The following is a 25,016-nucleotide window of genomic DNA, read 5'->3' as shown; positions in this document are numbered from 1 at the left end:
CTCTGCTTGAATGGGTTGTACTTTCGAGTGCTTCTCTTTGCTTAAAACTCTTGTACATCCAAATCGGCATTGAAGTGGACCGAATTTGGATTCTGTTTTCTGCTACTGCTGCTTGTGGGGTCCGCCTTTTAAGAAATTGCTTACGTAATTCGTTGTTTGTATATATTACCCTCCGCTTCTAAGATATTTCATTATGTGGGGTCTGCTTAGATGGTTGTACTTTCAAGTGCATTGGGTCTGCTTGAAGGTGCTGTACTTTGGGGCTGCTGGTCTTTGTAATTCCAAGTGGCTTTCTTTGCTTAAAACCTTTGTACGTTCGAGTGGACATCCAACTTTGCTTAAAACCTTATGTCCTGGATTGTGTTTTGTGCTGGTGCTGTTGCAGCCTCCTACTTTCTGAGCATTTACCATTATCATGGAATTATTCACAGAGAAATAGAAAATGCATCTTTATGAGTAAGAATGTATATATCTCAATATATATATATTATCTCTCAATATATACACATATATTATAAGTATAAATAATGAAAAGTTTGACTAGAAAATATATCTTTATGCTTAAGGATATATATATATATATATATATATATATATATATATATATATATATATATATATAACTGTCATTATCTCTCAATATATATATATATATCCTTACATAACTAACCGTGTAAATATATATATATATATCTAGATATATATCAATTTGTTTCTTTTTATAAAAGATATCAATCGCATGTTTTTTTTAAGATTCTCTATATAGTTCTTTTTCATACTTTTTATAAGTATAGGTAAAGATGGATATCTATGTATATAAGTTTGCTTATCCTCTATATAATCCCTTTTGTGTATTTTTCAAGTGTATATATTCTATATATATTTTGTATACAGTTTCTATATAATGTATATATTCCATAAATAGTCTTTTCTCCATATTTTATAAAAGAGATCTTGTATATAGTCCTATCTATGTATTTTTTTCAAGTATATATATTATATATATGTATCAATAAGTACATAGATAATTGTGATTACTTTTTAAAATTCTGTACATAGTCCTTTCTTCATATTCTTCAGGTGTATGAGTAAAGATGTATATCTATATATATAAATTTCCTTATTATTTTTATAAGAAAGGTATATAGTGCTTCCACGATATTTTTCAACTGTATATACTATACTATGTATACAAAATTCTATATATAGTCTTTTCTCTATATTTCTTATATGAATATATTATAATAAGTATCACATATATAAATTTTTTTTATAAAAGAGATCTTGTATACAGTTCTTTCTTCATGTTTTTTCAAATGTATACATATTATTATATATATGTATCTCGTATAAGTTATATAATAATAAGTACTACATATATAAATTTTCTTTTATAAAAAAGATCTAGTTTATAATCCTTTCTTCGTATTTTTTCAATTGTATATATATTATTATTTTTATTACATACATGTGTGTGTATCAATAAGTACATAGATAATTATGATTAATATATATATACACATGTTCAATAAGTACATACATAGATAATTGTGATTATCTCAATATATATATATTATTTTTATTTTTATTATATACGTGTGTGTATCAATAAGTACATAGATAATTGAGATTAATATATATATATATACATGTTCAATAAATACATACGTATAATTGTGATTATCTCAAGAGATCTTGTATATAGTCGTTTATTTGTATTTTTTTCAACTGCATATATATTATTATTTTTATATTTATTATATATATGTGTGTGTATCAATAAGTACATAGATAAGTGTGATTAATATATATATACACACACATGTATCAATAAGTACATACATAGATAACTGTGATTATCTCAATAGATATGCATCATGTGAACTGAAATGCTTTTTCAAATTTATGCTGCACACCCTGCTATCTATCTGTTGAGTATGCACACTGTCGATTTGACCAAGGACGCAAGGGACTTTCTACTCCGAATTGATGGCCAGATTTAATTAGCTGTCAACCACTAGATTTTCTTGTTTACCAAATAGTCCTGCAAGATGCATCTCTTGTGGACCAGTCCATCTTACAGCTTGGGTACGTTTGTAATTTGTCATTCTTTTGATTCACTTATAAGACATACATGGTCTCCATGCAAGCTCTCTTATATGCTTTGCCTCCTAGATAGCATGTAAATCTTCTTGTCAATTCTCCTCAACTAAACACCTTAAACACCAGGCACTCTAATGCTATTTCTTCGATAATTTTTTCTTTACTTTCTTCTGATATCATTCTCATGTTCTGTTCCGTTCATTTCCTTATTGATAAAAAAATCCATGTTTACTGACTTGAGATCTTTTGTTTAGCCTTCGAAGAAGTTTGATTCACCGCTCTGTGCCTTGACGATTGATGGAGGTATTGTTTCACTAGCTTCTTTAACATATTCCTTACTTTATTCAAAGTTCTTTGGAACGACTTTTGTATTTTTGCTCCCGGTGTTACTTGCTTATTTCATGCAATGAACTTCTATTCTCCTCACTGCATGCTTATATCGAGAATAAAAATGTGTTCCATCATCATACAAACATTATGAATTCCTCTGAGTTATATCCACATAATGATCATCTCAAAATCCATGAGAAAAAAAATGAAAGAAATAAAAAAAAAAGAGAAGTTTGCTGCTCTTTCTGTCAAGCAAAAAGAAGCTCACCGAAGAAAACATAGAGAAACGTATCACAGAAGAAAGTTAACCAAATTGTTGTCCAAGTCACTCCGTCCACAATCTGTAAAGGCTTCCAAACAGTCGAACATCAAACCACCTATTAGAGCACGCACTACTAACAACCATGATGATGGTACGTATATACTCCATAATTTCTGGTTCCTTGCTCATTTATACTCCCTTTCAGTATGTCCCTGCAACCATTAAGTATATTCTTAATTTATATTTTTTTTATTAGTTAACAGAGCTTGCAAACCTCTTCACTTTGTAGTTTCTGTGACAAAATTTGGAGCAATGCAACTAATTATTACTATACACAGGAATACGGATGCCACAGTTAACTGAGCAGCATTTCCATCACACATATATGTATCGTCAGGTTCATTCACTTTTTTTTCATATTGTTACATTTATGTTAACTTTTTATCCCCCAAACATTCCAGTTCTATTGTTACACTTATATTGACTTTTCAACCCTAAAACATTCCAGTTCCAGAATATCACAGAAGTACACTTCCTCAAACATGTGATACAAATGTGAGCACAACTCCTTTTTCTGATCCTGAGTTACCTGCATCCAACTATCAGAGTAACAATGGTAAACTTAAACAAAATATCACTCTCCACCATTATTCTATCACTTTCCAATACAACATTTCCATGTACGCAATTTCAATATACCAATTAGTTTTCCACATATTCCAATTTTTATCTAACTCTTTGCTTTACAAATGCACCACACTGGTTCTCAGTGACTCAACTTTGCAAATATCCTGCTTCTCTTCCCTCTCATATACATACAGATCATTGTCCGCATTCATAAGTTCTATCAATTGACTCTGGAGATCGTCTTGCACATTCACAAGTTCTATCAATTGACTGTGGCAGCCAATGTAATCGTGGTAAACACCTAATACTTACTGATATCCAGAACCACCATAATACGTTGTTTCTTGTTACCTGATATAATCAATTGTTTACTTCTTTCTATGCCACAGGTAATCAACTTTGTGTATCTGACACTGCATCAAAACTAAAAAATGGTGTCTCCTGCTTCTCCACTTATGAAGAAGGTTTTCATCTCTATCATCTTTATATAAATATTAGTGTCCCCATGCAATTGTTATTTTAGCTGTATAACTATACTTTTTCAAATTTTCTAAAACCTAGGTAATTCTTTAGGCACCAACCATAATCATATATGCTCAGACTATAGTGCACCACATGATAAAGGTGTGAAACTAGTCCAAGTGACTGGTTCTTTGATTCCTGCAGACTATCTTGGACATAAAAATGTATTCTTCAATATATGATGCTTTACCATGTTGTTCTCACTCTTTCATTATCGATCATGTTGCACTAATTGCTGACTCGTTCATATGTATGAACTACTTCAAATTTCTTCCCAAAAACATCGAAGATGCTCAGGTACCTAATACTCTAACAACTTTACGTATACAATTCTCTATTGAACTGTATAAACTTCTTGACACATTTCCTTTATTTACAATGCCATTGATTCAACAAGTTTGCCTTTCTAGAGCTGTTGGCATTTGCAACACAATATCAAACCACTCAATAATGTTTAAAATCCACTGCTAAAAAAATAGAGGTACAGATACAACCTCTGTTACTAGTTTCCACCATTCTAATGTTCATTATATCAACGCTTTATCTATTACAGTTAATAATGTTCTCTTAATTGTCACACAGGCAACAAAAGCTTAAAGAATTCAAAAAGTTCATAAGAGAGGTAGAAAAACAAAAAGTATTGTGAATATAATATAATACACATCAAAAGCTTTTTTCTGAATTCTTTCTTATATTCAATAATTACTATCACATTGGTTATATTGTAGCTCAAAAAATCCCAGATGGAATTGAGGCATTGAAGTCCATTAGCAATGAACCAGACATATTGCCTTCAAAACCACATTGCAGCTATTGTGAAGCAAAAAATTTCACTCTGAAACAGCCAATTTCTGCTGTTCTGATGGTCAGATAGTTCTCCAAGAACTCAAACTTCCAGATATTCTCATGGAACTATATACTGGTCATTCTGCTGAAGCTCTTTCTTTCAGAACATATGTCAGAACATACAATAACATGTTTGTCTTCACCTCTTTCGGAGTGCATTATGACAAATCCCTATGCAGAAGAACTAATGGCATCTACACATACAAAGTCCAGGGACAAACCAATCACTTCATCAATGATCTTATTCCACATGGAGACTCTGCTGTTTAACTACAGCTGTATTTTCACAATACAGACCACGAGTTAGAAAGCAAACTAGCTGCATCAGAGAAACTAACGGAGAGTACAGTGAAAAAAAATTATGCATGTCATGGAATCCAACCTCAATGCCTCTTTTCTCCAAAGCTTAAAAAATGTTGCGAATCTTGACTCATATCAAATACTGCTAAAGTCCCATTCACAGAATGACCAAAGAGTCTGGAATCAACCAACTGCATCCCAAATTGCAGTAGAAGGACAAGAATATGGAGAAGGATACAAAAGGTATATCCAAATCTACACAAAAGAGGGCAAGGATCATCTGGTGCAATACTATTATGGATGCTATGATCCATTGCAATATCCACTACTATTTCCATTTGGAGAAACTGGATGGCATCTTAGTATAAGAAGGACAGCTACAGAGAATCCAAAAAAAAAGAAAGAGATGTAATAGAAGAACCAAGTGCACTCCTATTCTTAGTAATTACAAATCTGCAGAGGAGCTAATAGAAGTTGAAGAGCAAGGTATACCAAAAATTATACTCCATAATTATATTGTTGAGTATACACTTATGCACATCACTACATTTACATTCAATAACATGTGCTGCAGCTTGTAACGATCCTGAAAACAACAAAGAGTTTGTATCTATGCATGAGTATTATGCATACAAGTTGCAGATGTGAGAAAAGTATACTCCAAACATATGCAATACTGGTTCTACAGCAATATGTGATGGACATGTGCATAAAGATAGAATCCCAGAGGCTTGATTACTATAGAAGCCGACAAGAATTAATAAGAAGAGAGTAACTTCAGGGTATAATGGACAGTGTCATAGCAGGACATTGCCAAGGATCCAAAGTAGGTCAGCGAATTATCCTTCTAGCATCACTTATAGGTGGTCCTCGTGACATGAGAAGAAGATATATTGATGCTATGGCTCTTGTGCAAAAATTTGGCAAACCAGACCTCTTCATCACGATCACATGCAATCCTTCATGGCCTGAGATCAAAAAACATATGCTTTCTACCAATATACATTCTTTTATTACTCAATTTAACAATACATAAAAACAAAGCACTACTGCTTCATTCATTCAGACTAAAAACAGAGACAAAATAATTGAAATTACATAATGATATAGGCAACCCTAGGGGAAGACCCTCCTAGAACCTCCCAACCTTGTAATTATCAGAGTTGGATCTTTTCTCCCAACAGAAATTGAACTCGATTGTTCTCATGAACTCAAGACTTCTGACACACAAAGGTAATCAGCAACCTTAAGCAAATAAGGATGGATGAAGCGACACCACGATTAGGGAACAAGCTAATCGATAAAGTCTGATTGGAATCCTAAGCCATGAACTCAAGAATTCAAGAGTAAGTTCGATTAAGAACTTGAAGGAAAATTCCTCACGATTTCTGATTGTAATATTCTGTCCCTCCGCTCATACAATAGGTGCCTTTTTATAGGCTAAAACTAGGGCAAAATCCGGCCCACATAAACCTGGAAGAAATTCGGTCCGCACAAAGAGCTTAAAGAGCCAGCTCTTTAAGGCTTTCCGATAAGGCCCAATAAGTAATAAAATATTCAACGCCTAACAACTACTAAACTAGACAGTCTTAAAACAACTACCAACTAAGCTAACAAGTATGAGATCATTCATTCGCTTCAAACGTACAAGTGAACAAAGTAACTTCATGGTCCATCGAATCTTCAAACCTAGCTTGCTCCTTGCTTGTATGGTGAATGATCAAGGCTCGTAAAGCTTCCTTCACCTTCTTGGTTCTTGATCTTGTCATCGGACCACCAATGTTGATCAAAGGGTCCTTGACCCAAGGTTGGAGTTGTTGCGCGCCCGTATCCGCATCATTCCCTCCCTCCTCGAAAGGATTCGTCCTCGAATCTTCAATGTCTGTATCAAAGTCAAAAGGGGATAGGTCAGACACATTAAAAGATGCGCTTATGCCATACTCACTTGGAAGTCCCAATTTGTATGCATTGTCGTTGATCCTCTCTAGGACTTGAAAAGGTCCGTCGCCTCTTGGATGTAACTTGGTCCATCGAGATGCTGGAAACCTTTCCTTCCTCATGTGCACCCAAACCCAATCACCAGGTTCGAATACAACATGCTTTCTTCCCTTATTCGCATGTTGTGCATATTGCTCATTTTTCTTTTCAATTTGAGCTCGAATTCTCTCATGCAAGGTCCGAACAGCCTCTGCCTTTTTGACACCATCTGCGCTTAAACACTCATCAACAGGAATAGGTGATAAATCTAGAGGGGTTAGCGGCTGAAACCCATAAATAATTTCAAAAGGAGAATGATTAGTAGTAGAATGAGTGGTTCGGTTATATGCAAACTCAGCGATAGGCAAACATTCTTCCCACTTCTTCAAGTTCTTTTGAACAATGGCTCGAAGGAAAGCACCAAGGGTTCTATTGGTTACCTTAGTTTGACCATCCGTTTGAGGATGACTAGAAGTAGAAAATAGCAACTTCGTTCCCAACTTTCCCCAAAGTGATTTCCAGAAGTAGCTTAAGAATTTCACATCCCTATCACTTACAATAGTACGCGGTACTCCATGCAATCTAACCACATCCTTGAAGAATAAATCAGCAACATGGCGCGCATGATTTGTTTTCCTACAAGGGATAAAATGAGCCATTTTAGAAAATCTATCCACTACAACAAAGATACTATCCATACCTCTAGAAGATCTTGGTAAGCCAAGTACAAAATCCATGGATAAGTCTGTCCAAGGAGCATGAGGTACGAGTAGAGGAGTGTATAGTCCATGAGGGTTACTCCTTGACTTGGCCTGCTTACACTTTAAACACTTATCACAAATGTTAGCAACGTCACCGCCTCATTTTAGGCCAATAGAAGTGTTCATGCAAGATGTCAAGAGTTTTATCAATGTCGAAATGTCCCATCAATCCCCCACCATGGGCTTCTCTAACAAGTAATTCCCTAAGCGAACAATTGGGAATACATAGGCGATTTTCTTTGAACAAGAAACCTTCATGCCTATAGTACTTTTGAAATGCAGCATGTTCACAAGCTTGAAACACATTAGAAAAATCGTCATCATGTGCATACATGTTTTTAATGTGCTCAAAACCAAGTAGCTTAGTGCTCATGTTAGTGATCAAAGTATACCTCCTAGACAATGCATCCGCAACGACATTATCTTTCCCCTTCTTATACTTAATGATGTACGGAAAGGAATCAATAAATGCAATCCACTTCGCATGTCTTTTATGCAACTTTCCCTGACCCTTAAGGAATTTAATTGATTCATGATCAGTATGTATCACAAATTTCTTAGGCATAAGATAATGCTGCCACACTTCAAGAGCACGCACAACAGCATACAATTCTTTATCATAAGTAGGGTAATTAAGAGCTCCCCCACTCAACTTTTCACTGAAATATGCCAAGGGTCTATTATTTTGATGTAAGACAGCCCCTATGCCGATCCCACTAGCATCACATTCAACTTCAAACGTCACATCAAAAGTAGGCAAAGCAAGAATAGGTGCTGAAGTTAACAAATCCTTAAGCTTATTAAATGACTCTTCTTGCTCTTTTCCCCATTGAAACCCCACATTCTTTTTAATTGTCTCATTCAAAAGTGCTGCAATAGTACTAAAGTCTTTAACAAATCTCCTATAGAAACTTGCAAGACCATGAAAAGACCTTACTTGAGACACATTGGTTGGAGTCGGCCACTCTAAGATGGCTTTTACCTTGGCGGGATCAACACGTATGCCATTTGCACCAACAATATATCCAAGGAAATTAACTTCAGGAGTGCAGAAGACACATTTTTCCATGTTAGCAAACAACCTATTTTCACGCAAGGCACTTAAAACAAGTCGCAAATGCTCAACATGTTCATCTAAAGACTTGCTAAAGATCAATATATCATCAAAATAAACAACAACAAACTTCCCAAGAAAATGCCTTAAAACATGGTTCATTAACCTCATGAAAGTACTTGGAGCGTTTGTTAAGCCGAAAGGCATCACAAGCCACTCATAAAGACCATACTTTGTTTTGAAAGCAGTTTTCCATTCGTCTCCTTCCTTTATCCTTATTTGATGATAACCAGATCTTAAGTCAATTTTAATGAAAATGATTGCCCCATGCAATTCTTCTAACATATCATCTAACCTAGGAATAGGATGACGATACTTAACAGTAATTTTATTAATTGCACGACAATCTGTACACATTCTCCAAGTCCCTTCTTTCTTAGGCACTAAAATGACTGGAACTGCACAAGGACTAAGAGATTCACGTACCTGGTCCTTTTCAAGGAGGGAATCGACTTGCCTTTGGATTTCCTCTGTTTCCTCCGGATTTGCTCTATAGGCTGGTCGATTTGGGAGAATTGCTCCAGGAACAAAGTCGATTTGATGTTCGATACCTCGAATTGGAGGTAATCCTTTTGGTAGTTCCTCCGGAAACACATCCTTGAATTCCTGCAAAAGAGAGTAGATTGCACTAGGAAGAGAATCGGTTATGCCTAGTGTGTAAAAAGAAGAATAATCAGCTTCCCTGTACAGAAGTACTATGAGAAGACTTTGTGCATTCAAAGCCCTACCTACCTCACGCACACTTGCATAGAAGCTCTTTTTGTTCACTTTCAAGCTCTCGGCCTCACTAAGTTTTTTCCCACTCGAATTTTCTTTTTCACTCAACTCGGCCTCTACTTTCTTTTTTTCCTCATCCTCAGGCACATTCGGCTTTTTCTTTGCCTCTCTCAGTTGGCTTTTCTCTCGCTCTTTTCTTAGATGCAATTGTTCCTCATACACTTGTGTAGGTGTCAAGGGTGAAAGAGTGATCTTGAGGTTGTCCATAATGAACTTATACTTATTAGTGAGTCCAATATGATCAGCCTTCCGATCATACTCCCACGGACGCCCTAACAAGACATGACTAGCTTGCATAGGAATTACATCACATAAAACTTGGTCCTTGTATCGACCAATAGAAAAAGCGATTAAAGCTTGTTTGGTCACCTTGACTTCCCCCCCATCATTTAACCAAGATAGTCTATAGGGTTTAGGGTGGTAAGTCCATGGAATGTGCTTTTGCTCGACAAAGTCAGCGGGTGTGTTTGGATCCCTTGTTTTTGGGGTTGTTTTTGAAAAACTGTTTTTCACATTCCAAATGCTACAGTAAATGTGTATTTCCAAAACAACTCCAAAAACACCATATCCAAATATTATATCAAAAACAACTACATATGTATATTTCAATTATGTATATTATATATATATTATATTATATTAATATAAATTGAAATATATAAATTGAAAATTATATATATTATATATTATATAAATATTTATATAAATTAATATTATACATAATATTGTATATTATACATAATATAATATAATATACATAATATGTAATATTGTATACATAAATGTGCAAATATTTATACATAATATATTATGTACATTATATTATAATATATACATTATTAATGTATAATATTATTATGTACATTGTTGTGTCTAATAATGTATAATAATGTTATGTATAATATATAATATACATAATATGTAATAATGTAATAATGTATATTATCTATAATATATTATATTATGTATATTATATTATATATATACAATATTATGTATATTATACAAATTGAAAATTATATATTATATATTATATGAATATTTATATAATGAAATATACAATAAATATTACAAATTGAAATATTATATAAACACCATATTTATAATATTATAATATTTATAATTAATATTAATGTATATAATATATTTTAAATATTTATATATTTATTTATACATATTATAAATATTTTTATATATTTATATGAATATTATATATTATATAAATTATATATCATATAACATATATTATATATTATACATTTATATAAATGTACATTTATACATAATATATATATATATATTAATGTATATTTATAATATACATTTATATTATGCATTATATATAATATAATACATTTATAACACATTTATACATTTATATTAATATACATAATATTAATTTTATATTTATACATAATATTAATACATTTGTACATTTATATTAATTATATTAATACATTTATACTTAATACTAATATATATTAATAAAATTATACTTTATACATTTATATAATATTCAGTTGTAATTTATACATTTATAATAATATAGACTTATACGTTTATAAATATATTTATATTATGTATTATATATAATATAATACATTTATATATTTATATATAAATACATAAATATATTTATTTATAAATATTTATAAATGTATTATAAATTCATAAATGTATATTTATATAAAAATATAAAAGTTATAAATTATAATTTATACATTTATACATTTATATAATATTCATTTATAATTTATACATTTACAATAATATACACTTATACATTTATAAATATATTTATATTATGTATTATATATAATATAATAAATTTATAATACATTTATATATTTTTATATAAATATGTAAATATATTTATTTATAAATATTTGTAAATGTATTATAAATGCATAAATGTATATTTATATAAAAATATATAAATTATAAATTATAAATTGTAATTTATACATTTATATAATATTCATTTATAATTTATACATTTTTAATAATATACACTTATATATTTATAAATATATTTATATTATGTATTATATATAATATAATACATTTATATATTTTTTAACGAATATATAAATATATTTATTTATAAATATTTATAAATGCATTATAAATGCATAAATGTATATAAAAATTATAAATTATAAAAATACCCAAAAATATGTTTTAAAAATACCTCTAAAAACAATCCAAAAAATATCTACAGTAAAAGTTTTTCATATAGTTTTTGAAAAACAACTCCAAAAACAACTAATCCAAACGGACTTGTATTTCAAAACCAAAATGCTACAGTACTGTTTTTGAAAAACAACCCCAAAAACAGCTAATCCAAACGGAGCCAGCAGCTACGCAATTAGTACAAGAGCCACTATCAATGATCATGAGACATACCTCATCTCCAATTTTGCATCTCGTATGAAAAATGTTGGTCCGTTGGAGATCATCTTCTTGAGCTTGTGCATTTAGCACTCTCATAGTCACCATAGTTCGAGCCATGGGGTCCTCTTCTATTTCAACCAGGTCAGCATCCTTCTCCTCTTCTTCAAGTGGTGGCATGTCCGCATATTCCTCCTCTCCTTCGCTTTGCCACATTTCCTCTTCATTCATGTACATGATGCTTCGGTTAGGGCATTGAGCCATGAGGTGGCCAATTCCCTTACATTTGAAACATGCCTTTGGCTGGTTGGTAGACGTATTTGCCCTTGGAAGAGTCGGCCGCGGGGTTGGTTTAGAAGGAGTTGCACTCGGATAGAACGGTTGCTCCATTCGCCTGTTTTCCCTTTCTTTATTGCCTTGCCTTGGCCAAGCATTGGATGTTGGCAATTGATCTCTTCTCCAAGGTGTGGAAGAGGATGTAGTGGTTCGGCCACTAGGTGTCTTTATAGGTAAGGCTTGTCTTTCCACCTTCTCTGCATAAGACACCATTTGTTGTAGCTCAAAGTGATCTTGAAGCTCAACCTTCTTCCGAATTTCAGGATTTAATCCATTAAGGAATCTTGCCATGGTTGCTTCTGAATCCTCTTGTATATTGGCCCTTATCATTGCTACCTCCATTTGTTTGTGGTACTCATCAACCGAACTGGACCCTTGGGTGAGTCGTTGGAGCCGATTGTAGAAGTCCGTGGTGTAATGGAAGGGTACAAATCGTTTCCTCATCACTTGCTTCATTTCAGCCCAAGTGTCAATTGGTTGTTCCCTATTTCTCCTCCTTGTAGCACATACTTGCTCCCACCAAATGGATGCATAATCTTCAAATTCAATAGCCGCAAGTTTCACCTTTTTCTCTTCAGAGTAATTGTGGACTTCAAACACTTGCTCAACTCTCCTAACCCAATCTAAATAAGCTTCAGGATCATTTTTCCCATGAAAGGTAGGCATCTTAGTCTTGATGGAACCAAGATTGTCATCGGTTCTCCTAGGTCGGTCTCGGCCTTCCCTCGCTTCCCTGTGGCTTTTCCTTGATCGGAATGAGGTGTTAGAATGATACCCCTCATCATCCGCATCATGCTCAACACTCTGAGCACTTGAAGCCCTATTGAGAATATCTCCAGTACCTCGCATCTCAATGGCAGCCAACCTGTCGGATATTTGTGCCATCGCAAATTCATGTCTCTCCGCTTGTTTTTGAAGAGTTTGGAGCACCAGTTTGAGTGACACGTCGGTCTCAGACGGCTCAGGCATGTTCCCCTCTTGAGACATATTGTCCAACCTGCAAAACAAGTGTATCCTAGTCTACCTTGCAAAGCACTCGTGTATCACTCAAGAAAACACACTCACTCTCAATTTTCCTTCTCGAAGTTCTTAAAACAACTCAACTCTCAAAAATTCCAGAATTAATTACCCTATAAGTAATAAGACACAAAGCAGAATTTTTTTGCGAATCCTAGAAAACAAAAACTCTACCTGAAGCTGGAACTTTTTTTTTTTTTTGAGCTGTTGCTTTGCTTAGTTTCCGGTCAGTATTTTGGAGTATAAATGGTGCTTTTGGGGTGCTCAAAGAATGTACGAACCAATCCTCAAATTTTAGTCAAATCGGATCGCAAAACTAGCTCAACCGATTTTAGAAACTCAAGAACTCCCAAGACGGTTTGGTTAAGGTGTTTGGTTTGGTTTTGAAAACGGAATTGGGTGTGTTTGGGGCTGGTGAGGTCGTTTGGGGTCTTTGGAATTCAATCAAGATTGGAACTCAAGAGTTGGAAACCAATCAAGATTAGGAAACTCAAGTTTTGGGAAATCAACCAAGATTTGGGAACCCACCAAGAATTGGAAACTCACGATTTTTTTTGGAAACTTGATTTCCTTTGTATGAGAGCCAATTCCTTCTCTTCTTCCTTTTTTTTTTCTCTTTCATTTTTTTTTTCTTTTTTTTTTCGGCTCTTCAAGGAACACAAATTCAGATCACACCAACAAGTTCAAGAAAACGGATGAAAGGTTATGCCAATTCCAAGAAATCCCTAGTTCTTGGTTTATTGTTCAAGAATTTTCAAAACAAGACTTGGTGGTCCAAGAACTTCAAGAATTTGTTCAAGAAACAGAAGAATTTCCCCAAATTATGTTGCGGTGTCTAGGGTTTGTAAAAACAACAACCAATTCTCAAGAAATAGGCAGAACAGAATTTCAGCAATACTCAAAAGAAAATTCCAGCAATACTCTAGCAACTTGAACACTAAAACAAGATAAGGTACGTGACTCTTTTTTTTTTTTTTTGTCTTTAAACCCTAACAACCCAAACACAAGTATAATAGACCCAAGAACTTGGACAGAAAACACAAAAAAAGACAACACCCAAACAGTTTTTTTTTTTTTGACTCGGATGAACAGTAACGTGAACAGTACGCTACATTACGATGAACAGTAATTCGGAACAGTAACGATGAACAGTAATCGCTACAGTTTTTTTTTTTTTTTTGACAAAAGACACAAACTAACAAGATATGAACAACTTCAATTAAAAGAGAATTAACCTGATGCTCTGATTACCAACTGATATAGGCAACCCTAGGGGAAGACCCTCCTAGAACCTCCCAACCTTGTAATTATCAGAGTTGGATCTTTTCTCCCAACAGAAATTGAACTCGATTGTTCTCATGAACTCAAGACCTCTGACACACAAAGGTAATCAGCAACCTTAAGCAAATAAGGATGGATGAAGCGACACCACGATTAGGGAACAAGCTAATCGATAAAGTCTGATTGGAATCCTAAGCCATGAACTCAAGAATTCAAGAGTAAGTTCGATTAAGAACTTGAAGGAAAATTCCTCACGATTTCTGGTTGTAATATTCTGTCCCTCCACTCATACAATAGGTGCCTTTTTATAGGCTAAAACTAGGGCAAAATCCGGCCCACATAAACCTGGAAGAAATTCGGTCCGCACAAAGAGCTTAAAGAGCCAGCTCTTTAAGGCTTTCCGATAAGGCCCAATAAGTAATAAAATACTCAACGCCTAACAACTACTAAACTAGACAGTCTTAAAACAACTACCAACTAAGCTAACAAGTATGAGATCATTCCTTCGCTTCAAACGTACAAGTGAACAAAGTAACTTCATGGTCCATCGAATCTTCAAACCTAGCTTGCTCCTTGCTTGTATGGTGAATGATCAAGGCTCGTAAAGCTTCCTTCACCTTCTTGGTTCTTGATCTTGTCATCGGACCACCAATGTTGATCAAAGGGTCCTTGACCCAAGGTTGGAGTTGTTGCGCGCCCGTATCCGCATCACATAATACAAGGCAAACAAACACATAAACCAACACTCAACTCACTAAACACCTTACTAAACACAACGTCCCACACAAACTCGACAACACTTTCTCAGTCATTGTGACTACTGGAACTATCAAAAGAGGGCGAACGCGGCAAGAACAACAGTTCCTCAGCTACATCAAACTTGATTCTCGAAGCTATAAGTTCTAGCATTGGCAAGTTCCTCCCAGCACGCAATCCACTGTCCAGCACACGTCCCTACTCCCACTCCCTATATAAAACCCTAAGAAAATCACAAATCTCGTTCTTCAGCATCATATGAGTAACTTGAGGCCGAGCTACAGGTTTAGCAGGATGATTCCGGCAAGAGTTTTCCATAGGATAAGCACAAGCAGAACCAATATTGAGCCTACTCAGCTCCTCCTCCAACTCAGGACATTGATCCTGAACTGTTGAAAACACTTTATCATTATGTGCCATTAATTCACCTAAACCAAGACCAAACAAGACTCAGTCACCAACTCAAATTAAACCAACTAACCCACACTTATATACTATACTAGGTGTCGCGCCCCATTTTTCGCAATGGAAAAATAAGTATAAAAATAGGTATTTACAAAATATGTGATTTTATTTTAAAATAAATGAAAAGGACCTAAAATGGGACTTTAAAGAATGCGACAATTTGGGTCCAAATATTTAGTCTAAAAAGGGTTTTCAAGAAAAAGGGGAGTCACCACTTGGTATTGAGTTTGGGTGTACCAAGTCACCCCAAAAAGATTTTTGACAAAAATAAAATAAAATAAAACCTTTTTTGACAACTCCAGGTCTTTGAAAAAACAAGAGAAATGGGTTCGGGAGTCACGGTTGAAGAAAGGGAAGGCAAATGTTCGATTAACTCAAACCTAAGGCACCCTTTCAACCTAGTCTAAGTTAGTTGCGAGGTTTAGTTAAAATTTTCCTAATCTAACCCTTAATTTTATCATGTTTGGATGTTTCCTACATGGATGCAAATAAAAAATATCGAAAGGGGCAAAATGTTCATTCAAGAGTTTAATTGAACCAATCGCATTAATTGCGAAGGCCAAAATAATTCCTTTAAAGTGTCACGAGTATGCAAATGATGAAATTAAAAGAAAAGAAATTAAATTAAATTATATACATAGATATAAGTGATCAAAGAAAAAAAGGAATGCAACATAAAGGGTACGGGAGGCAAAAACTCGTGACATAATTTCTTTATACAGGGATTAATGGGATATTTAAACTAAAAAGTTATAATCACCCATTTCCCATATTTGAAAAAAATAATTCTCCTAACATGCACAAGCAAATGAGCTAACTTATTATATAATGTCCTAAATGAAATGTAATTCTAAATGACATGATTAAAGCATATAGAGGATAGGGGATAATATAATAGGAAATATCATGCAATTGGGAAAAGATCCTAAAAATGAAAATATGCGTGAAAATGTAATGAATATCACACAAAAATGAGTCTAACGCAAGAATGATCCAAGGGTCTAGCATTGGACTAGCCCGTTTCTAAAAGTCCTTACTAGCGTTGGACTAGCAAGTAAACGGAGGGAGAAGCCACAACTAGCGTTGGACTAGTGTGGTGACGTCATGCATCTTTAATACATAATAAGACAAGTAGGCATAAATTAAAACAAATAAACACATAAGAGCACGTAGCACGTAACACATAAGCATAATATCTAGATGCAAAAATCCTAAGAAAAGCGGGTAAGGCACGTAACACATAAGCCACATAAGCACACAACCTATCTATTACATCAGGGAGCGCCTAACTACAATCTAAAAGGGGAAATAAAATAAAACAAATCTAATTATCCTATCTATTACATTTTTGAGGTATTTAAATGCCTCTCAAATAATTATAAAATTAACTAAACAAACATAAGAAAATTTAAATGAATATTCAAATCAAATAAACAAAGCATATAAAAATATATAAACACATAGGAACATGTAGGAGCACATAAGAGCACGTAATTGACATTGAAATAATAATAATGGGGTACCTCCCTTTTGAAGTGGTGACTAAACGGAGTCAAATTGCCCTATTTATACTCAAAATGAACAAAAGAATCATGGCACCAATTTAATTGAAAAAGTAATAATAATAATGAAAATTCACCTTAATATGTCAAACGTAAATAAATTTAAGAATATCTAAAAATTACAAGTTAAACATACTCAAAAGTAACATAATTAGCTATTAAAGAAAAGAAACAATCATAATAAAGAGAGTCAAAATTCACTAGGGACTGAATTGCAAAAATCGAAAAACTTTTGGGGATAAAATTTATTTTTCCAAAGTTCAGAGGTCAAAATTAGATGAAAGATAAAATTCAAGGACCAAAGTGCAATTAATTTAAGGATCTAAGTGAAACAAATTTAAAATGTTCTGGGCCGAAGTAAAATTACTTCAAAGATCAGGGGCTAAAGTGCAAATTTTGATTTCTGATATGGGAAAAAAAGGCCATCGGGCCATCATTTTTATTTATTTGGGCCGGATGCTGCCGAAGCCCAGCCGAAGCCCAAAAGAAACGAGCAGGCCAGTCTGTCTTTTTATCCCTCAAGCCCAACCGAAACCCAAAAGAAATAAACCAAAATCCATTTTCAAAACCCAACCAAAACTAACTCTTGGCCCATCAGAAAAATAAACATTAGCCCAATTCCCTTTTTTTTTTCTTTCTTTTCTTTTCTTTCTTCTTCCTCACCTTCTTCTTTCTCTCGTTTCTTCTTTCTTCTTCGAGCAGATGAAGCTTCAGCTGGCGGCCATGGTTGCCTCCGCCACCAGACCGTCGCCGGCGACATCTCCGGTCGTGAAAAATTACCAAAATCTACTCCCCAACTCGATTTTTCACGTAGATTCCATTTTTGGGCTTAGTTTTAACAAAAATTGACCTTAAAGTGGCCAAAAAAGCAAAAGAAATAGACCAGTTTTTATTTTTTTCCAATCACCCTATCTTTCACCAAAAATCATGAAAATTATACTACAACACCCTTACAACTCCTACAATACAAATATGATTTTATTTTGACAAGAAAACAACATAAGAAGGCTAAAATAAAGCAAAACACCCCCTGAAATTTATTTATTTTTGTTGCCTTTTATGCTACAAAAATGACACAAAACTTAATCAAACAACCTCCCTAAACCATTAACTAGTCATGATTATTCATTTTAACAACAATACATGTACGAAATTAGCATTTTAATCTGATTTTTCATCTTGGCATTTTTTCAAACGGTTAATATGCATGCATAAGAACATTTCCTTTTCCTCAATTTAGTTCATGCCATTTCCCAATTTTTTAACCATACAACAACAACAATGCAAGGCAGCCAGCAGAAACGAAAGAAAACTAAACAATGAAGCATTGATTTAATATAACAAAAAACTAAAACTATACCTCAATAAATATGGAAATCTTTCGGTTGAAGCTTTTTTGATGAAGTTTCCCAGCCTTGACCGATAGCTGCCCTCTCTTTGATATGCTTGACTTGCTAGTAGGTGTGTGTGTGAGATTGAGAGGGGAAAAAGGAGAGAAGAACCGAGAGGGATAGGGAATATTTTTTTTCTCTGTTTTCTTTTTTCTGCCCCAGTCCGAGAGAAAGAGAGAGTGAGGAGTGGAGAGTTTTTTTTTTTTTTGTGTGGTCTATTGAGAGAGAGCCGAGAGTTGTCTGGGAGCTAGAGTACTTTTTTTTCTTGTTCCGTCTGAGAGAGGCCAGAGAGTCAATATTGGGAGAGAAAAAGAGGAGCTTGTGTGTGAGTTTTGTCCAAATCATTATTTTTACCAAATGACAAGAAATGTCAAGAAAGTTGAGTGTAGGAATGGGTTAAGTGTATTTTGTGGGGAAAATGATGAAAATGTGTTAGTTTAGTAATGATTGGATTTTGATTTGATTTTTTTTTTTTTTGATTTTTTTTGATTTCTGATTTTTTTGATTTTTGATTTTTTTGATTTTTGATTTTTGATTTTTTGATTTTCCTTATCTTCTTTTTTTTTAACATAAATCTACACAAATGAGACAAAATATACTTAAAAAAAATGCAGGAAAATAAATGACTTATCAAATAGAAATATTCAAGAAAACATAAAATTTGACAAAAATTTAGTGTCTACAGCTTGCCCTTCTTTGTCTAGAGTTTCAAAGAAACTCAAGACAAAGACGTAGACACCAAAATTGCTGTTCTGTTTCTTCTAATTGCATCTAAGCTAAAATAACAAGCCAACACTTGGCTATAATTATTGAGCAAAAGGATGCAGTAATATTGCAGAAAATGTGACCGAACTCAAGTAGAGTTGCCTACGTATCCCACCAGGGGAATCAGGTCAAACGTAGTTCGAATACAAGTGAACCCCAATGAAATAAGTACATTGACCATCTGTGATATTTACAAAAATCGAAAAAACCTGAACTTTCAAAACTTCTAAACAGGAAATACAAAATGAATGTTAAAGCACAATTATTAACCAAATAATCAAGAGAAACGGTCAGTGGGATACGACCCGAGCCTGCCGAGTTTGGTGGAATAAAACCCAAGCCTAACAAATATAAAATGGTCAGTGGGATAAAACCCGAGCCTGCCGAGGTTGGAGGGATGAAATGCATACCCAACGAAAATAAAACGGTCAGTGAGATAAAATCCGAGCCTGCCGAAGTTGGAGGGATAAAACCCATGCCCAACGAAAAATAAAAACGATCAATGAGATAAAATCCGAGCCTGCCGAGGTTGGTGGGATAAAACCCAAACCCAACTAAAATAAAAAACGGTTAGTGGGATAAAACCCGAGCCTGTCGAGGTTGGAGGGATAAAATTCATACCCAACAAACATAAAAACGGTCAGTGGGATAAAACCCGAGCATGCCGAGGCTGGAGAGATAAAACCCATGCCCAATAAACATAAAAATGGTCGAAATGAAAACAAATTCTATGCTATCGAACTGAAAGATCAGACTGCATGTTGCTTAAAAGGTAATAAAACAAGAAAACTTACCTAGTGGACTTGCAACTCTTTTGATTTTTCAAACTTTGAAAGAAAGGGAATAATAATTTTTCTTTCCTCGGAAATGTATAGCAAAACTTGGAGTTCAATCCTTCTATCGTTTGCCCCAGTGTGAATCATGCTCAACTAACCCAGTATTGTGTCACATAATTTTCTGCAAAAAAAATAAAAAAGGAAAAGAAACAATCGTGACAGAAACACTACCACCACCATGTGATCCCTTTGCCTTGAGAGCCGTGTAAACATGAGTTTTAATATCGATAAACTGCTTCTTTAGGTTCGATCGACAACCTTTTCAGAATCTTTGCAACCGTCAAATGTCAGTCATCCAGACTTTGTTACCATAAGATCCTCAATTTCATGACCCCTTTGGGATAAATTATAGGGGATTGTCTTTTAAATGAGACCCAATAAATGGGAAACATAAACAATTGCAAAAGGTATTATTCAGCATGCAATAATGCTAATATGAAATAAGTAATGATACAGAATAAATAAATAAAATAGTAAGCAGAACAGTAAAACAAAAATTAGTGAATTTTTTGAATATAGGTCCAAGGATCAAAAGTTGGGTTCATATTTAGAGGACGGCCTTTGATGAGGAAAAATGCTCCATCTGACCCCTTCGACGTCATCCATTTTGGAATTCATTGTCGGCAAAAGAACAACAGTATGAAAGAGACCCAAATCAACGTAGTCACCAGCTTTCAGACCTCAGCATCTTCTTCTTTGTTGTTGATCCTCTTGTATTCCAAAACCCTACCTTAGTGCCCTTTCGGGTTTTCACTAAGGTTACCCCCATCCCTTTTCATTTTTTTTTCTTTTTTTTGTTGTTTTTTTTTATTCTTCTCTTTTCATTTTTTTTTAGAAGGTGTCCTTTCAGGTTTTCACCTAGAGACATAGACAAGACAATTTTAACTCCAATTGGATCAATCCAGTCATATTCTGATAATGAGTAGCATCAGTGAGACAATTTTCTCTGACATATTTCAGAAAAATTGTATTTACATCATTTGCCAGTTGATTAAGAAAAATTCTTTTCCCAAAATACTGCAAAAGATAAAAGTCGACAATTTTGGTTCTTGTGATTAGGATCGGATAGAGTAGCAAAGGAAGGGTTAAGGCTTGAAAGGCTTGGCAGCGGATCATATGATGGGTTTGCAATCATTTGAGATAGCATTCTTTCAAAACTTTCCTTGATCTAGGGTGAGAAAGAGATAAAATTTGCCCCAATTTAATTCTAACAGAATTTCTCTATTTTCTTTTTCTTCTCTTTTTTTTCACTTCTCTCTTTTTTTTTTTTTTTTTTTTAAGAAACAAAATTGCCCCAGTATGGGGTTAGTGATCTTAAGGGACTGCCAAGCGAAAAAGGAAGGTGGTTATGAAAAGTCAAAAGGGAAAACAAATTAGGGATAGAATATCGAAATGAAAAAATGAGAGGAAGTATGCCTTAAATCCGTCTCTTGCAGTATTTTTAAAGAAAATTTTTTATAATCAAATGAAAAACTTTTTGCACATGTCTGCATTGATTGGTTGGGGAAAAACTTGACCGTCCATTTCCATAAGGATAAGCGCTCCTCCGGATAGTACTTTCTTAACAATGAATGGTCTTTGCCAATTGGGAGCAAACTTCCCTTTAGCCTCATCTTGCATTGGAAGAATCCGTTTCAAAACCTTATCTTCAACTTTAAACAAGCGGGGCTTGACTTTTTTGTTGTAAGCCCGAGCCATTCGTTGCTGATAACATTGTCCATGGCAGACGGCATTCAACCTCTTTTCATCAATCAAAGACAACTGCTCCTGATGTTCTCTGACCCATTCAGCTTCTTCTATCTGAGCTTCCATCAGAATGCGTAAGGAAGGAATTTCAATTTCTACAGGTAGTACTGCTTCCATTCCATACATAAGAGAGTAAGGAGTTGCACCAGTAGAAGTTCTGATGGTAGTTCTGTAAGCCATTAGTGCATAAGGCAGCTTCTCATGCCAATCCCGGTGTGCTTCAGTCATCTTACGAATAATCTTTTTCAAATTTTTATTTGCAGCTTCAACGGCTTCATTCATCTGAGGCCTGTAAATGGCCAAATTTCGATGTCTAATCTTGAACTGTTCACATAATCCATCCACCATATCATTATTGAAGTTCTTGGCATTGTCAGTGATCAACGTCTCTGGTACCTCAAAACGACAGATGATATTATTTCTCAAGAAATTCGACACCACTTTCTTAGTCACGTGCTTATAGGACGCGGCCTCAACCCACTTGGTGAAATATTCAATCGCCACTAAGATGAATCGATGCCCATTTGAAGCAGGAGGATCAATAGTTCCGATCACATCCATTCTCCATATCGAACATGGCCATGGAGCAGTCATACTATGCAATTCTGTAAGAGGAGCACGTATGACATCACCATGCATTTGACATTTAACACACTTTCTAACAAAATCTACACAGTCATGCTCCATGGTAAGCCAAAAATACCCTGTTCTCATGATCTTCTTAGCCAGTAGGTGCCCATTCATATGTGGCCCACAAACCCCACTATACACTTCCTTCGTCATATAATCGGCTTCCTCTTCGTTGATGCATTTCAGAAGGCCCAAATCGAATGTTTTCTTGTATAGCACTTCTCCATTCAAGAAAAACCTTGCTGACATTCTGCGTAAAAAACTTTTTGCAACAGCATCAACGTCAGGAGGGTAGGATCCCGTTTTCATGAATTCCTTAATATCATTGTACCAGGAACGACCATCAGTGACCCTTTCCGTAACCAGAAAATGCACTGGCCTATTCTGAAGTTGAATCTGTATAGGTTCCATCACCAACTCATCTAGATGTTGGATCATCGAAGACAGAGTAGCCAAAGCATCAGCAAAGGCATTACGAGTGCGGGGAATATATCTAAGTTCCAAATTCCTGAATTTGCTGGCCAAACTAAGCAAGTTACAATGATACAACATAATTTTTGAATCCCGAGTTACGCACTACTTAAGCGTCTGGTGCACAAGTAAATCGGAATCACTGAATGCTATCAGATCCTTGATCTCCATGTCCAATGCCATTTTCAATCCAAAAATACAAGTTTCATATTCAGCCATGTTGTTGGTACAAGAAAATCGTAATTTGGTAGTAGTAGGGTAGTGTTTCCCTTCAGGCGATACTAAAACTGCTCCAATTCCAGCTCCAAAAGAATTTGACGCACCATCGAAAAATAACCTCCATCCAGGATACTGCTCACTCATGTCCTCAACTGCTCCAACGAACAGAATTTCCTCATCAGAAAAATAGGTATGTAATGGCTGGTAATCATCATCTCTTGGATTTTCTGCCAAATGATCTGCTATGGCTTGACCCTTGACTATTTTTTGTGTTGTGAAGACAATGTCGAACTCGAAAAGGATCATTTGCCACTTAGCCATACGTCCCGTGGGCATCGACTTTTCCAACAGGTATTTTAGAGGATCAGAACGGGAAATCAAGTAAGTGGTATAACCGAGCAAATAATGTCTCAACTTCTGAGCTGCCCATGCTAAAGCACAACAAGTTCTCTCAAGGAAAGAATAGTTAGCCTCATATGCTGTAAATTTCTTGCTCAGATAGTAGATGGCTTGCTCCTTTCTCCCAAATTCATCATGTTGTCCCAGAACGCATCCAACAGCCTCATCAAGAACAGACAAATACATAATCAGAAGTTTCCCTGGCTGAGGTGGCACTAAGATCGGAGGATTTAACAAGTAATTTTTGATCTTATCAAAAGCTTGCTGACAATCTTCATTCCAATCCATCGACGCGTTCTTTTTCAACAGTTTGAACAGAGACTCACAGGTAGAGGTTAACTGTGCAATGAATCGGCCAATGAAATTGATCTTTCCAAGAAAACTCTTCACATCTTTTTTACTTTTTGGAATGGGCATATCTCGAATTGCTTTTATTTTCGCAGGGTCTATCTCTATACCCTTTTTGCTGACAATAAAACCCAATAACTTACCAGCCGGAGCTCCAAAAGCACATTTCGCAGGGTTTAACCTCAAATTGTACTTCCTCAATCTTTCAAACAGCTTCTTTAAATCAACCAAATGGTCATCAACCTTCTTGAATTTAATTATGATATCATCCACATAAAACTCCATCTCTTTGTGGATCATGTCATGGAACAGGGTAGTTATTGTCCTCTGATAAGTGGCTCCAGCATTCTTCAACCCGAAAGGCATCACTCGATAACAAAAAGTTCCCCATCGGGTGATAAAAGAGGTTTTCTCTCTGTCTTCTTCCGCCATTAAGATTTGATGATACCCAGCAAAATAATCACCAAAAGATTCAATTTCGTGTTCAGCAGTGTTGTCCAAAAGAATATGAATATTTGGCAAAGGAAAATCATCTTTCGGACTGGCCTTATTCAGATCTCTGTAATCAACACATACTCGCACCTCACCAGATTTCTTAGGCACTGGCACAGGATTCGATAGTTAGATGGGATAATGAGACACCATGATTATCTTAGCATTGAGTTGCTTCACAATTTGTTCCTTTATCTTGAGACTCATTTCTGATTTGAATTTACGTGGCTTCTGCTTTACAGGCAAAAAATTTGGATCAGTTGGCAATCTGTGAACCACTATGTCTGTAGAG

At 34.7% G+C, this 25,016-nt stretch overlaps 1 protein-coding gene across 1 annotated transcript; it reads right to left on the bottom strand.

Annotated features, from left to right (window-relative positions):
- Positions 1-5,073: 5,073 nt before the first annotated feature.
- On the bottom strand, positions 5,074-12,688 carry LOC140014571 (uncharacterized). Its single transcript, XM_072065624.1, has 4 exons — positions 12,026-12,688; positions 9,300-9,448; positions 8,279-8,873; positions 5,074-5,181 (listed from the first exon to the last, which is right to left on the bottom strand). The coding sequence occupies exons 1-4, from the start codon at positions 12,686-12,688 to the stop codon at positions 5,074-5,076; spliced, it is 1,515 nt and encodes a 504-aa protein (XP_071921725.1).
- Between the last annotated feature and the right edge of the window lie 12,328 nt (positions 12,689-25,016).

Source organism: Coffea arabica, chromosome 9e, assembly GCF_036785885.1.
Source record: "Coffea arabica cultivar ET-39 chromosome 9e, Coffea Arabica ET-39 HiFi, whole genome shotgun sequence".
Classification (NCBI taxonomy): domain Eukaryota; kingdom Viridiplantae; phylum Streptophyta; class Magnoliopsida; order Gentianales; family Rubiaceae; genus Coffea; species Coffea arabica.
Note: the sequence above shows the minus strand (reverse complement) of the source record. Positions and strands in the feature narration are given on the sequence as shown.